Below are 16,804 nucleotides of genomic sequence, written 5' to 3' on the forward strand. Positions count from 1 at the left end.
AGGTTATCTGTCGCCGTGGAGATCATTCCAAAAGGAAAAGGGCCAAACATTTAGCCATTCATAAAGGCACTGTTTTAGAACCACCTACTGGGTTTTCTCATCTCATCCTTCTAACAATCGTCTGTGGTCGGTAGATAGCTGTTATCCCTTATTGCAGGTAAAGAAACAGATGCTTGAGAACATTGAATGACTTGTATACGGTCACATTGTTAGTAAGTAAACCATAGAGCCTAGGATTTGAACTCAATATTTTCTGAAACAAAGTTTAGTGATGTTTTTTATACTTTCACATCTCTAAAGGCATCTCACAGTCTTCTAGACAGTGTCAGGGAGAGATTGAAAACTCAAATGCCAACAGAAGCCAGAGAGCCAACGTACATGGTCTAAGTCAGCTGGGTATAAGAAAAATAATTTTCTAAGTTTTAGGTACAACAACAATCTAATTTCCCTTCTTACTGTAAGAAAGTAAATAGGACGGCGCCTGGGTGGCTCAGTGGGTTAAGCGTCTGCCTTAGGCTCAGGTCATGGTCTCAGGGTTCTGGGATGGAGCCCTGCATTGGCTCTCTGCTCAGCAGGGGGCCTGCTTTCCTCTCTCTCTCTCTCTCTCTGCCTACCACTCTGCCTACTTGTGATCTCCCTTTCTTGTCAAATAAATAAATAAAAACTTAAAAAAAAAAAAAAAGAAAGTAAATAGAACCTGTATGATGATAAGTGGCAACTACACTTGACCTCAGAACTGGGGATATAAGAGTTAAAGGAAAGGTTCCTAACAAAGAGAAGCCTGTCTGCTGTTCATAGATTCATGATAACCACAGTGGCACCCGGTCACAGCCACCCTCCCAGCAGAGAAGAGGAAGTGGGGCAGGGAGAGAGAGACAAAGGAACTTTAAAAAGCAATCCCACCCCACCTTGTGCTTATATCTCCCATTGGCCTTCTTTGTCTGCTAAGAAGACTGTGAAACAATATTTTATTTGGACAAGTTGCTGTCACCACTGTTACTATATAGAGTCAGAGAGACCTGGGTCCAAGTGTCAGCTTTGCCACTTACCAGCTAATGTCGTTATTTTATTTCTCTAAACCTTACTTTCCCCTTCCATATAATGCTCACACTAATACAAACCCTGTGTGTTATGTAGTGAGTCTTAGCATCAAGTTTGCAACAGACGAAGGCTTGCACTTGAACATGGGTTTTATGATGCTTCAGTCACAAAGTCATATATATGAAGTATTTAGTAGTGGTGGGTCGGATCCATCCTTTATCCTCAATCATGAAATCCAAAGAGCTCCAAACCTGAACATTAATTGGTTTGGGGTGATTCAAACTCATTTGTTGCCAAAAACTGACCTGAACCAACATGAATCTGTTGATAATTTGTGTTTCTATCACTTGGAGGGAATATCCATATGTTTCGCTAAATAAATATCCCAATAATCATAGTTGGATTATGAGGGGCTGCTCCAGACCCTACTGGGCATCACAGATAATGTAACGTAAGATATATGTGTTATATTACATTTCCATCATCCAAACCATTCTGAATCCCAAAACACACTTGACCCCAAGGATTTCGGGTAAGAGACGGACACGTGTAATTAGTAACAGCAATACTCTTTTCTGTGGCCGAACAAATGAATAGCTTCATTTAAAGACTACCATTGTGAATTAGCTGGGATTAAGTCTGGCTGCATGTAACAGAAACTCAAGCAGGACTTTGTTTTTACCTCATTTTCAAGGAGCACGAGGCAAATAGTCAGCGCTGGTATATGATACACAGTTTCCCTCTCTTCCTGCCAGACCATCCTTAGCACTGATGACCAGCCCCCTCAAGGCTGTGTCATGGTCTCCTGATAAGTGCTGCACTTACCAGCCATTTCAGGGATGTTCTGAGCAGAAAGAAGGCCCAAGAGAGTGTGGGGGTTTATGGTAAAAGAACACGGGTCAGAGTGAGTCAGCCTACTGTAAAGAGTGTTCCCTTTCTGATGCCTTGTGCTTATATCTTCCATTGGCCATCCCTGTCTGCCCTGGAAACTGGTAAAACAGAATTTTATCTGGGCACATGGCTGTTACCATTATTAATATAGGGTTTCTGTTACTAAGGACAGAGGGAAGAATGGATACTGGGCAGGCAGTTAACATTCTCTGCCACGTCAAGAAATTAGGAATGGAGGTAATTAAATTAGAGTTACGTTTGGTATATAAGAGTACGTGGGTGGCTGAGTCAGTTGGGTGTCTGCGTTCAGCAGATCATGATCTCGGGATCCTGGCATCGAGTCCCATGGCTGGCTTCCTGCTCAGCGGGGAGTCTGATTTTCCCTCCCTCTCTGCCCCTTCCCCCCAACCTTATGCTCTCTTTCTCAAAAAAATAAATAAAATCTTAAGAAAAAGAACTATGTTTAGTATTGGAGATAGATAGATAGATAGATAGATCGATAGATAGATATAATTATGTTTATTCTCTTGCATCTAACTTCCCTCCAGAAAGAAATAGTGGTTCCTTTTCTTGGGGTGGATATATTTCTTATAAATTAAACACTGCCTTTTCATACCAGCTAAGAAAAGTTAAGACAGGTGGGGAGAAAATGGATTCCTTGAGATTAGATTTACTCATTTGAATTAGTAAAATAGAAATCACCCCCCGCCTTTTTTTTTTTTACTTTTTAGGGTTCTACCATTCCAATCAACCAGGCCCGTCCAAATCGCAATCTGACCTTCACCAAGAAGGAGCCACTTGGGTAAGACAAGGAGAGTGCCCTGGGTGACTGGTGTGAGTTGTGTTGTTTAGAGACAATTAAGGATGCTGTCTTTCTACCCCTGCAGTGTCTGTGCCATTATCATACCCTGGAATTACCCGCTGATGATGCTGGCGTGGAAGAGCGCGGCATGCTTGGCAGCAGGCAATACCTTAGTGCTCAAGCCAGCGCAGGTGAGATGCAAAGGGCCAGGGGCAGGATCTCCTTCTCACCTATCTACTTGAAAACAGAGACACACATTTATAAACGTTATGTCTTTAAAAACAAACAGGCTTGTATATTATGATATTTTTAAAGATATCATAGGTACCTTTTCATATTAAATGTTCTTTTTTTAATAGCTGCCTAATGCACCCCATAGGTATCCCACAATTTAAATTTCCATGACAAGGGAAGCAAGCATAGGATGCTCTGGTGAAATCCACTGCATTTCTACAAGCCGATTCAATTCTTGCAAAGTGCCAAATGCCCAATAATTGGGTACTTATTTAGAGTAACAATGAGACATCAAAAGAAAAAGTATTATATAGGCATTCAAATTTTAATTATTAAAAGTATTTTAAAGATAGGGAAGATGAGGGAAAAGGATACAAAAGAATGTACATAATTGTGGCAACTATGTAAGAATATGTACATATGGATAATAAGAAAATAATAATTACTAATAAAAATAATTCCAATGATAGAGTTCTCAAGAAAATTTTTTAATGTTACAGGAGCTTTTCAGAAAAAGCATATGTTGGCCAACTTTATACCTGACTGAGTATTGACTGTATACAGTGAACATTCATACACATTCTAAGGTGCACACATCCTGGAGAAAACTTGGTCTCTAATCTAGAAGAGTTACATTACCTGTCACCTCTCCTATATTTCTTCTTTTAGAACTTAAGAAATTACAGTTTCATTTGTTATTGCTACTTAGTCATACTGACCAGAGGCATCTTGTTTTACTTGACAGAAAAACTTTCATTTTAAAAAATAATTATACATTAAAAAATTTCTAAATAGAAATGTACAGAGAGGTGGATGGTAAAAAAAAAAATCTCCCTCCTATTCTTAATTCCCCAACCAGCCAATTTACCTCCCCAGGGGCAACTGATGTTATTAATTATTATTTATTAGTTTCTTTGGTAATTCCAGAGATACTCTATGCATATACAAATATGTGTATATGCAAACAATTTATATATATAATATGCAATAAAAATACAATATGCAATAAATATATATATATATTTTTTACCCATTAAAAAATCACAGGGGAGGGGGGGGATACGGGAAATTGCCAATCAATAGGTATAAAGTTTTAATTATGCAAGAATAAGTTCTAGAGATCTGCTGTGTATCGTTTTGCCTGCAGTTAACAGTATTATATCATACACTTAAAATTTGGTAAGAGGGTAAATGTTGTGTTAAGTGTTTTTACAACACAATATCATAGTAGCATTCTATACTTACTTAGCAAAAGGAAAAAAATATTCCTTTTTTATTAAACAATTTCCATTATGTAAATAAACGATATCCTATAATATTCCCTTGTATAGCTAAACCATATTTTATTTAACCAATCCCTAATTAATCGATATTTAGATTTTTTTGCCCTTTTGCTATTATAAACAATGCTATAGTTAATACCCTTGTAAATATGACATCATGCACATATGCATGTGTATTTTTTTTTTAATTTATTTAACAGACAAAGATCACAAGTAGGTGGAGAGGCAGGCAGAGAGAGAGAGAGGAGGAAGCAGGCTCCCCGCTGAGCAGAGAGTCCGATGTGGGGCTCGATCCCAGGACCCTGGGATCATGACCCAAGCCAAAGGCAGAGGCTTTAACCCAGGCGCCCCGATGATACTTTTAATCCTGGAAAGGCCCAAAGTTGTTATTGTTCTATTGTAGATATCTTTTAACTTTGTTGCATAATATTATGTGATGATGTTATGCATCCATTTCCCTTACGAAGTCCTCTTGTGACTGTCCAAAGGTCTGAATTAGGAAGCTCTTTCCCATGGCCTAGACTGGTCCAGGTCTGATGGGTTCTGACCACTTCATCAAACCTAATAATAACATTAGCAATGACCTACTCTTGCCCACAACAATGCTAATTGCTTTCCCAGATATCATTTAAAGCAATAGTCCTGTTGGGAGAACTAAGTGGCCAAATGAAAGAAAACCAATAGAAATGAAAAGGGCTGAGATAAAAATGAAACAATTTGTTTTATTGTATTTATTAATGACATAAAAATATTTTTTGTCCTTACTTGAAAAGAACTATTATTAATTCAGGGTAGTTAGTTTTCAAGTGTTTTTCTGATCGTGATTTCGTATCAAGGCAAAATAATATACACTTCGCACTAGGATCATCTGTAACAGTAGTAGATATAAAACCACCGTGTTGGATATCTTTTTGACAACTTCCAGTGTTTGAGGCCAATTTCTCATCAAGTCTACCTAGACTGCCATTTTGAAAATCTGACAATATGACTGCAGTGGACCTGTTACCAGAAGCGGGGGGGAAGTGTTAGTCTTGCCTCTTTCTTGCTGTTTGCTTGTTGCCTTGGAAGTATTATTTTTATTACGCAGTTTCCGTAGAGATTCTTTTTCAGCCACCTGTCCATTTAATGAAGGCTGGGTTAGTAAAAGTAACAATATAGTCTGCAGATCTACGTAACCAGGCCTATAAACTTCAACACATGGCAATATCCTGACAGCAAATGAGCAAGTGAAGAAACCACTGTTGTTCCCTTGGCCTTGTGAGCTCCTGTTCTGCCCTAGGACATCCCTTTATGACCCATGACCTTCTGCCCTTCACGCAGATGGAGTGAGAGCATCCTTAGCCAGCCACATAATAAATGTCATGTTTGACTTGTTGCATATCTTTGTCAGTTAAAATATGTGCGTAGAAGTTCCACTGTTCTCTTTCCACACCTCTATGGAACTTCTTGCACATCCCATTTATTGAAAGCACACTGAAAAAGTGCTAACTTAAGACTTAATCAGCGTTGGTTTTTTAACAGTGTGAAAATACGACTTTCATTTTGCTTCTGAGTTACGCATCACCGTAATAGATGTTAAAAGTGAGATTGTATTATGCCGTCTTTGTGTAAGAAGGGAGGCAAAATAAGAAGATATATATATGCTCATTTGAGCAAAAGAAACAGGAAGGAGACACTGTAGACTAATGAAGCTGATTACCCCTCATAGTCCATGGGGAGATGAGGTACAAGAGATAGAGGGAAAGAAGACAGAGAACATCACTTCTCTGAACGTACGTTTTGTACCTTCCTCACTCTTGAAAGCATGTTTCCCGTACTCACCAATGACAACAAACAAAAGAAACAGAATCAACGCGGATGGGGCAAAAACCCTAAAGTTGAATGCAAATAAAACCAAATTAAGCCATATTTCAAGTGAATATCATGATCCCATTGAAGAAAGCAAGGACACATTAATCCAAGTAACTTTTGACAGACATTTGGACTGAATGCTCTCAGACTAAAGGCAAAAGTGCTGCAAATAAGTATTGGACTCTAGTTAGTAGCTTCCTCTTCATAAGGACATGGCTTAATAATTCCTAAATTAATTTCTATACATTTCTGAATTGAACAAATCAGTGAATGTTCTGTGGATATTGAAAGCCATGTTTCTCGCTGTTGGGGAAGAGAGTTACAGCCATGAAAAAGAGAAAAGATTATTGAAAGAACTCTAAGATATTGGATTGCAGTATTTGACAACTCATGGGTTTTAATATATTTAGACAGCTGGATAAAGAAATGGATATAAGTATATGTGGGTATACATGATAGGTAGGAAGATAGATAGACAGACAGATAGACAGATGTATGGGTCTATAAGCACATGTACAACTATTGCCCAGCTCTGTCTCCTGAGAGCAGAAGCAACATTTCAATAGTGTCCAGATCTTGGTTTCTAAAACTCCAAAATTTTGTTACTCACAACCATTTTGACACCAAATGTCTGGGGTTCTTTCCCCCATTCCAACCTATTCTCTAACTCTCTGGACACCAACGAGGTGTCCTACAATTCAAGTCAGTTGTGACACTAACTGACCAGAGCTTTAGTACAAACCCCATAGGTAAACGGCTTAGTCAGTCTCACAAGACTGCCTCCACTGCCGATGCAAATTGTGAGCCCTGGGCCTCCTGTACTTCTGACCGATGGCTGTAAATCAGACATTTCTATGACCCCCTCCTCAGGTGGGATTTGCTAGAATGCTCACAGAACTCAGGAAAGTATCTTATTTACTATGGCTCTATTATAAAGGATCCAAATCAACAGTCAGGTGAAAAGGTACATGGGATGAAGTCTGGAAGGACCGTGAACATAGGACCCTGTCCGTGTGGAGTTCAGGTGCACCAACCTCCCCTAACATGGGTGCCTTAGCATGAAGCTCTCTGAACCCCATGGGCTAGGTGTCCTTAAGGAAGCTTAATTACACAGGCAAGATTGATTAAATCATTGCCCTTTATGATTGAACTCAACCTCCAGCTACTCCCAATTCCTCAGGGTCAGGCTGAAAATTCCAACCTTCTTACCATGGCCAGGTCTTTCTGGTGACCAGAGTCCATCCTGAAACTACCTCAGAGCCCCCAGCTCCCAGTCCCATCATAAGTATACAAAAGACACTTTTTACATGAGAGATTCCAAGTGTTTTAGAAACTGTGTGCCAGGAACCAAGACAAAGACCAAATATATATTTCCCATTATATTATAATTGTTAAATATCATTCTTCACTGAAAGAAATCTAGGTTCCTTGAAGAAAGAGCTGGAACAGGAAAAATACAAGATGTGCTCGGAACATCTTATTAAGGCAAAATGCATGTAAATGCTCAAAGAATGATAGGGACAGGTTAGAAAGACACAACAGCTATCCTAAAGGGTCTTCCATCAGCCAAATCTGGAACATTTGGAACACCACAGAAGTACCAATAGTAAAACATTACAACCTATTGAATAAAGTAAGAATCCACGAGTTCTCATGGATTAATTAGTTAATTAACTGAAGAGAAGGGAAAGCTCTTAGAAATGAAAGCCAACTAACACACGTGGAAGGAATGATAGAAAATCACCATCTGGCAGCCTTCCTCATAATAATTGATTCAGGAAGAATTAGCAATGTATTCTAACGCTAGGGGATAGAAGCTGAAGGAGTAATGGGACATTTAAATAATTTTGAGGTATCTTCCTACAAAATATTAATTGATCACAAAGCATAAAAGAGAAACTCACGGTGATGAAACCTGGTCACTCCCCTTTACCAAATGATCATAATTAATATTTCCCAATATTGGGGCTATTTGATAGCATGTGTTCTGAGAGGGTGCCCTGAGGGACTCAGCGTCACTCCTGGGGTGTTCTTGCCAAAGTGTTATTAAATTAAATCATGAGGAATTAATTCATGAGGAATTAAATTAAACCATGAGGAATTAAATCATGAGGAAACAGCAGACAAATCCAGACAAAGGAACGTTGTCCAAAATTATTAGCCTGTGCTTATCTAGAATGTCAGTGTCATGAATAAAACATAAAAGAAAACTCAGAAACTCTCCCAGATTGAAGGAGACTACAGACATGATAATGCAGTGTATGAACTTGGATTTCCTTTTTCTGTAATGCACATTATAGAGACAGTTGGTGAAAACGAAATGTCCGTAAATTAGGTTTTGTAATGTGTTGTTAATTTCCTGATTTTGATCACTGTATGTGGTTACATCATACAAGAAACTGTTTGTTTTTAGAAAATGCACCCCAAATTATTTACAGGTAACGGGGCATGTCTGTATCTTACTCTTACACAGTTCAGAGAAAGACAAAGAGATAAGAGAATAAAGCAAATGTAACAAAACGTTAGCATGTGAGAAATCTGGGCGGCGGATATATAAGAATTCTTTGTACTATTTTTGCAACTTTGCTGTAAGCCTGAAATTATGACCGAATAAAAGAAAAATTAAAATGAACTGTAGTGCGACCAGAAGGGAAAAGCAGGGTACTGATCTAAAGGACAAGACAGGGTCTGAAGAAGGTAATTGTGGGCTGCTTCTGCTCAGGTCACACCCTTGACTGCTTTGAAGTTTGCTGAGCTCTCTGTGAAAGCAGGCTTTCCGAAGGGGGTAATCAACATCATTCCAGGCTCAGGTAAGCCATCTAAGGACCCACTTGGCTGCAACTAATGAATGGTATAGGAGAAGCTAAGTAGCTATTTTCCCGCTGGAATCTTGTCCTGACTTATAACTACAGTTATAAAAACTTCAAGTTAAGTTATTAAAGCTAAATACAGTTCACCAAAGTTAACTTAAGGATAAATGTATTTGCCATGTGCTAAAAATCTTAAAGTAGAAGTATAATGATGGGTGAGTAGGGTAAGAGGAGCAGAAATTGCACAACATTGTAAAACTACCATAACAAGGCCTGTTACAACTCTTTTAAATTACTCTGGAAGATGAAAAACCAAGATTTGCCCATCTTTTGGGGGGCTGATAATTGCATGAAGGACATCATCTAGACTTTTGTCAAGTTTGTAATTCATAGAGAAAATGCAAAACTCAGAAAATTTGGAAATCTATTTCAGTGAATTCAAAGCCACTCATACCATAAAGGCTTGTGTAATGTTTTAATTCATGTTTTCTTCCCTAATTCTGCAGGTGGCATAGCAGGGCAACGCCTTTCTGAACATCCTGATATCCGTAAACTTGGTTTTACTGGGTCCACTGCTATTGGCAAACAGATCATGAAGAGGTATTGGTTTTAATATGTTGATTTGCTGAAGATCCTAGCAACCTCAGTTTTCGTTGTGTTTTTTGCTTTCTTATGCAGAGTGTGTTTGGAGGGAGAAAGCCCACATCTGGTTTAGAAGAAAAATCTACTTAACACTGCTGGGTGTTGAACTATTATCATATAATAAAATATTTCCAAAGCACAAAGCCCATAATCAGTAAAAACCAGAGCCGTATTGGAATTTTACCCCACTGGTAGCTATAACAATGCAGCACAAAACAATTTTCTGTACTAAAGCTGTGGCCCAGAGTGGTTTTGGAGCATAAGTAAGAAACCAAGATATAAATAACAAATATGAATTATTTATAAAATGAATTCCTAAAAAGCAACAACATTCTTTTTTTTTTTAATTGCTGACACTCTAAATGTCCAAAATAAGGCAGTGGTTAAAGCATGCCGGTGTAGTGGAGCGCTGTGTAATCATGGTCATGGAGAATTTATAGTAACACTGAAAAGTGTTGTTAAAAGGTAAATAGAAAGAAAAATAAGGCGCACGATTTTATATATTGGGTGATCCCAACCATGTTGAGTAAGGCACAGGCCATGGTTGGACACATCAGAAATAAGCATGTCGAGGGGCGCCTGGGTGGCTCAGTGGGTTAAAGCCTCTGCCTTCGGCTCAGGTCATGATCCCAGGGTCCTGGGATCGAGCACCGCATCGGGCTCTCTGCTCCACAGGGAGCCTGCTTCCTCCTCTCTCTCTCTCTGCCTGCCTCTCTGCCTACTTGTGATCTCTATCTGTCAAATAAATAAATAAAATCTTTAAAAACAAAACAAAACAAAAAACAAAACAAAACAAAAAAAACAACAACAACCAAAAAGAAATAAGCATGTTGAAATGGTAAAAAAAAAAAAAAAAAAACCAAGGGGCATTGAAACATGGATAGAATTCTGTGATTTTTCTTTCTTCTTTCTGAATTTTTGGGGGTATTTTTTAATGTTTTCAGTATCAATGCTTTTGCAAGTAGGGGGAAATAAATAAGATGCTTCTAAAAATTGATACTTTGTTTCCCTAATGCTCCAGGAATCTGGTGAGAGGTTAAATTCCTTGCCAGGCCTTATGTAACCAAAATTCTTATACCTCAAGAATCCGAATTTACCTGTGAGGATCTCTATTTATTCGTCCACAGAATTAAAAAGAAAAAAATTTTTATTATGGAAAATTTCTAATACACACCAAGCACACAGTATAGTGCCATGAACTCCCAGGTGCTCATCACCAAGCTTCCACAGCTCTCACCATTCTCCCACTCCTATTTTGTCTTTGAATACGTTTCTTAATATTTCTGAGGTTCAGTTGTGTTTTGCACACTTAGTGGTAATTTGTAGCTAAAAAGGTGAGACAGAGGATGCTCATTTCCCATTTATTTTTTTCTAGCTGTGCTGTGAGCAACTTGAAGAAAGTTTCCCTTGAACTTGGTGGCAAATCCCCACTTATAATATTCAATGACTGTGAGCTTGACAAGGCTGTGAGAATGGTAAGAGGGAGTCAGATCCCATCAAATAGATGCCTACTGCTAAACGTGTCTCATCTCCCTTTTTATCAGAAATCTCAACATGATGGGGCGCCTGGGTGGTTCAGTGGGTTAAGCCTCTGCCTTTAGCTCAGGTCATGATCTCAGGGTCCTGGGATCTAGCCCTGCATTGGGTTCTCTGCTTGGCAGAGAGCCTGCTTCCCCCTATCTCTCTGCCTGCCTCTCTGCCTACTTGTGATCTCTCTCTCTCTGTGTCAAATAAATAAATAAAATATTTTTTAAAAAAGGGTTTATACAAAATCTTTTTATAAAAGATAAAAGATTTTATAAGATCAAAAGATTTCATAAGATTTAAAAGATTAAAGATTTTATACAAAATCTTTGGATAAAAGATTTTTATACAAAATCTTTAAAAAAAAGATTTTATACAAACAAAACAAAACAAAATCTTAAAAAAAAGATTTTATTTATTTATTTGATAGAGAGAGAGAGATCACAAATAGGCTGAGAAGCAGGCGGGGGGGGGGGGGGAAGCAAGCCCCCTGCTGAGCAGGGAGCTTGATGTGGGGCTCCATCCCAGGACTCTGGGATCATGACCTGAGCCAAAGGCAGAGTCTTAACCCACTGAGCCACCCAGGTGCCCCATAAATAAAATCTTCAAAAACAAAAAAATCTCAACGTGAGATTTGATTGTTTGGTCATAAATAGAAACTATTCTCTTGATGCTTAAATTTGGGACTGCCCAAAGCACTTAATTTTAAAAAGGGTATCTTTACAATTTGGATCATTAAGGTGTTTTTAAAACTTGAGGGGCAGGAGACTCTTTCCAAACATTCATAATTTATACAAACTGATGTGAAGGTTTTAAAAGCAAAATTTGGTATACATATATTACATTTAAATGTATAGAACAATGCAGATTTTCTTACAACACAAAATTTGTCCTCAGTGGTGTGTCCTTATGATCACCCACTTTTTTTTTAAGTGCTCCTGGACCAAAAAGGGTAAAAGAGAAACAAAATCCCTAAAAATATGCTAAGTCAAAACTCTAAGTGTCTCTAAGCAGTTCTCCTCACTAGCTATAGGCCACGGCATTGCCTCTTTCTATGATTTCTCCGTTTGTCTGCTGTCTTCCAAAAACATCTAATTCTCGGGGTGTGCAATGTTAATATTTTCTCTTCTGCTGCTGAAGGGCATGGGGGCAGTATTTTTCAACAAAGGAGAGAATTGCATTGCCGCCGGGCGGTTGTTTGTGGAAGAATCCATCCACGATGAATTTGTGACAAGAGTGGTAAGACATCTTCACATTGGCTCTAAGAGTTGTACAGAAACTGTTTTTACCTGAAAAGGATTTCTAGCATTATTGATGAATTTCTAGGTATGATATTAGTACTGTGGTATATAGATGTATTTTAAACAACATAGTCCTTATCTTTTAGAGCTACTTTCTGACATAGTTCCAGAAGAAATTATATGATGTCTAGGCTTTGCTTCAAAATAACCCAGGAGGGGAGGAAGTAAGCGAGGGAGTAAATTGGCCATGAGTGGTAGTTGTTGAGCTGGGTGATAAGTACATGGCATTTCACTATATCATCTACTTTTATATGTATTCATAATTTTTCATAGTAAAAAGGTATAGGTCTCTACAAACAAAACAAACCAAAAATCCTTAAGAGCTTTTATTACCTATACCTTGCTCTGCATTTTTAGTAAATTTTATCCTTGATACTTATGAGAGATATACTCCTAGATTTTTGTAAATTCCTAAATTGACTCAGAGAGATATACCACTAGATCCTTGAAAATCCTCAGTACATAGTTACTAGGACAGAATATCATTTCCTCCGCTAACATTATACAGATAGATACATAGATAGATAACATACATACACACACATCCATACCTACCCCCTATAGATTGGTCATGATTCTATAAACATGAGACCAAAACCCATTTATATAACTATTAAGATAAATTCTGTGGCTAATACAAACTAAACTATAATAAACTATGTCATTATTATGGTAACAGTAATCACGAATTTATGTTCAAAAAACCAGCACCCAGCTTCTTTTTTTTGAGTCAGCTCCCCCTCCCAATGCCAAGAAGCAAAGACATTCATTCTTTCTTTATGAGAATGGAAAACACAGAAGACATATGGAGGGGCAGATGGTGGGCAGTGTCTCCCTCTAGAACATCCCTCTAATTCAGTTTTGTGCTTCAATAAAATACATGTTACAGGGCTCTCACAACTTCAGTGTGTGGACATTTCAAATGCTGAGACCTGAAATGTCAAGAGCCAACCTGATCAGTCCATCAGTAAACATGTTTTGCACACATGCAATTGACATTCATTCACTCGTTCAGCAGCTCTGTCTTGAGCATTTACTGGGGGAAATCTTGCCCCACCCAAATTCAAATTCATGGCCCTGCTGGGTTGTGGTAACGCTCATTCTTTCTTCTTATTCGAGTTGGACTTAACATTAGAAAATGCACAGGTAGATTAAGATAAGTGAGGGGCACAAGGACAACCACAGAGAGACGTCAGTGATGAACACTGCACAATAAAGATCGAAACATTCTAGCAGTTCCACTGGCTGCCATGAACATCTCACAAGAGCGGGTTGCTACATCAGGGGAGAGAAAAGAGGATAACCATGTGGCCATTTTAGTAATTCTTCTGCCCTAAAGAGTACAAGGGTGATGTATTAACAAATCTTCCAGAACCTCAGGTTTGCTATTTTAATGGATTAACACTCAGGATAATTTGAATGTAACATCCGTACTCTACAATCTGTTAGAACTGAGTGGTTAACAGTGTGGGCTTTCAAGTCAAGAAGACTCTACTGTCTTTAGTGTTTGTGTATGTTAAGCCAGTGAACCTGTCTAAGCCTCAGTTTCTCCACCTGTAAGATGAAAGTAATAAATACCTGCCTCCACTGCTTTTGTGAAGACTAAAAGACAACACATCCTTTGACAGTTTAGTATGACACCCACCACATGGTAGATGCTAGCCAAGGGTATCTATTACTATTATTAACTGACAATTGTGTTTTGTGAACTGGGTGACAAACAGGTGGAAGAAATTAAAAAGATGAAAATTGGTGATCCACTTGACAGATCTACCGATCACGGGCCCCAAAACCATCAGGCCCATCTGGAGAAACTTCTGCAATACTGTGAAGCTGGTGTGAAAGAGGGGGCCACCTTGGTGTACGGGGGAAGACAAGTACACAGGCCAGGTAAGATCACCTCCAAGCCAGGCACTGGCTTCTGAAGTTGGAATGGATGGTAATGATTTTCACTACAGTTTCATCTTGCCTCAAAAGACTAGCATTTATGTTATGATCACAAGAATTCTTTTTTGGATACTACTTGGCCACTTATATACTGGGTACCTTGGACTTGACAATTTTTCTGAGCCTCAGTTTCCTCCTGTGTAACACGGGATGAGATGTGCGCACCTGCTTTACAACGCTGTGGAAATCAAATCACAAAATGGACGTGACAGACCCTTGGCAGTCCAGTAAGCAGGTGTGATGGACAACTGTGTCATTCTCATGCTGGTGACCTTGATTCCTGGAACTGTGAGATTTAATCTCAGCCAGGATAGCCTGGGAAGGATTTATTCCTATTGTCTAAAGCCATTATCTGTTGCTGAAATATGTGAATGTCTCCATGTCATGATACCCCAGAGGAGGGAAAGACAACAACTTCAAAACCCCTTTCTTCACTTTTGTAGGGGAATTGTGCCGCAGCACCTTACTCTGAAAATTGATAATTAGAAGGCGAAACTTTAACATGTACCTGTGTTTCTTGTATGAACTGAATTTCTGGATAAGCTGCATAGCTGATAAAGGAAACTGTTTTTTAACAGAAGAATTCCTGCTAATTAATGTAGAAAAAAAATGATGGAATAGAAAAATCATCACTCTGTACCCCTAATTGAATGAAATGGTTGGTTCAGGCAGTTATCATCAAGGGAGGGCCACAGCGATCAGGAGAGAGGTTGATGGGGACCTGAGAATGTATAAGGTGCCAAAGTTTCTCCGCCAAGATCGCTTGCCGGTCTCAAGGAGGAAAACACAGTTTTACAAGGGAAAGGTGAAGTTGTCGCTGCCTGGAACCACACTGGTCAGTGGAGCAAGAGCAAAAGCAGGACAGCTGGGTATGACATGTCTTCTGAGGGAGACAGCATGTACCACACAACATCACCCCTGCAAGTGTTCTCGTGAAAAATGTTTAACCTGAGTCCAATTGTGTCTTAAGGTCAAACTTCCCAATTACAAGACATAAAGGGAATAGAGGAACATATTAAATGTCATCCCAAGAAAACAAACACAAATCTAAACGCAACATATTCTGCAGGACGACTGACTCATTCTGTTAAAAAGCGGCATGAAAAATGAGGGGTGAAATGTTCTAGATGAGAGAACGCTTAAGAGATCTAACAGGTGAATGCAATGTGTAAAATTTATTGGAAGCCTGACTCAACCAAATCCATTCAGAAAAGATACTTTGGAGAAAAAAGTTGAAATATAAATCATGAAGAAGGAATTAGCACCCATTTTGTTAGATGTGATAACGGTATGGTAGGCAAGAAAATGCCTTATTTTTTTTTACAGATTTGTCCTGAAGTACCTGGAGGTGAAAGTTATAAACTCTGGAATTGGCTTTCAATTATTTCAGCAAGGAAAAAGAATGAATCAAATGTAGCAAAATATGAGTAGATATTTATTGTACAATTCATGATACTACTTTCTCTACATTGACATGTGTTTGAAATTTTTGTAATAAATAGCTAAAAAAAAAAAAAAAACCCCAAGAACCTAGGAATGCTAATACCAGATAGGAAAAGGAAAGTCTGCTTGGTTTTATGGACCCAGAAGGGAAGGGGAAAAAATTATAAAGTAATTAAATGAGAGAGCTATTAATTAAAAATTAATTACCCTATAATTGATTATCTTTTCTATTCTTCAAATAGGCTTTTTTATGGAACCAACTGTTTTCACAGATGTGGAAGACCACATGTATCTTGCCAAAGAGGAATCATTTGGGCCTATTATGGTCATTTCTAAATTCCAGAATGGGTATGTTCTTCAGGCACAATTTAACAGGTTTAAACTAGATAAGTGTTTTTTTTTCTTCTGTCATTGTCCTATATACAGACCATGAAATCAATGAACATGTAATGCTCAATTATATAACAATAATTGACTCAAATAATTAGAAGAGAAGGCTAACCAATGTAAATTGTTATATATTCTTGTTTCTTAGCTGAAATTAATAGCTGACAGTATGGGATTTTAACTGACTAAATTTAGTTTTTATATAACCAAAATGTCTTTCAAACAAGATAAATAACTAAGAAAAACAGAACTAGCTTTTACATTTACATTCCTAGGGAAGGCAACTTCTGTGAAATGTGGTTTTCCCAAGGAAAGAGTGTTTCCTTCATAGGGATTATGCCCCCAAGACCTAAAACTCAACTTTTTATTAAATGTCCACAATCACCATATAATCAACTATCAGTGATGGTCCATTATAGTGCAGGAAACTTTCCAAAGTGTTTAGCATGTCAGAGAGAGGCATATGGTACCTGAGCTCATATAAGAATATTTAGTACAATAGATATGGTATGCTGGGCAAAATTCCTCAGAATTCTGGCACGAATTATCCTTCAACCAATGAGAAGGTGGAAAAAACCAGAACACAGAGTTCAGAGGACTTCTTCGTCTTTTTTTTTTTTTTTTAAGATTTTCTTTATTTATTTGACA

At 38.2% G+C, this 16,804-nt stretch overlaps 1 protein-coding gene across 1 annotated transcript in view; it reads left to right on the forward strand.

Moving 5' to 3' along the window:
- The window catches only part of ALDH1L2 (aldehyde dehydrogenase 1 family member L2), a 54,459-nt gene that overhangs the window by 32,296 nt on the left and 5,359 nt on the right, over positions 1–16,804 (forward strand). Inside the window, exons 14-21 of the mRNA XM_059402195.1 lie at positions 2,664–2,734; positions 2,820–2,925; positions 8,825–8,912; positions 9,419–9,512; positions 10,930–11,029; positions 12,219–12,317; positions 14,104–14,269; positions 16,012–16,117. Coding sequence (XP_059258178.1) covers positions 2,664–2,734; positions 2,820–2,925; positions 8,825–8,912; positions 9,419–9,512; positions 10,930–11,029; positions 12,219–12,317; positions 14,104–14,269; positions 16,012–16,117 — 830 coding nt within the window. The remainder of the gene's footprint in view (positions 1–2,663; positions 2,735–2,819; positions 2,926–8,824; positions 8,913–9,418; positions 9,513–10,929; positions 11,030–12,218; positions 12,318–14,103; positions 14,270–16,011; positions 16,118–16,804) is intronic.

Source organism: Mustela nigripes, chromosome 6 (genome assembly GCF_022355385.1).
Source record: "Mustela nigripes isolate SB6536 chromosome 6, MUSNIG.SB6536, whole genome shotgun sequence".
Lineage (NCBI taxonomy): Eukaryota > Metazoa > Chordata > Mammalia > Carnivora > Mustelidae > Mustela > Mustela nigripes.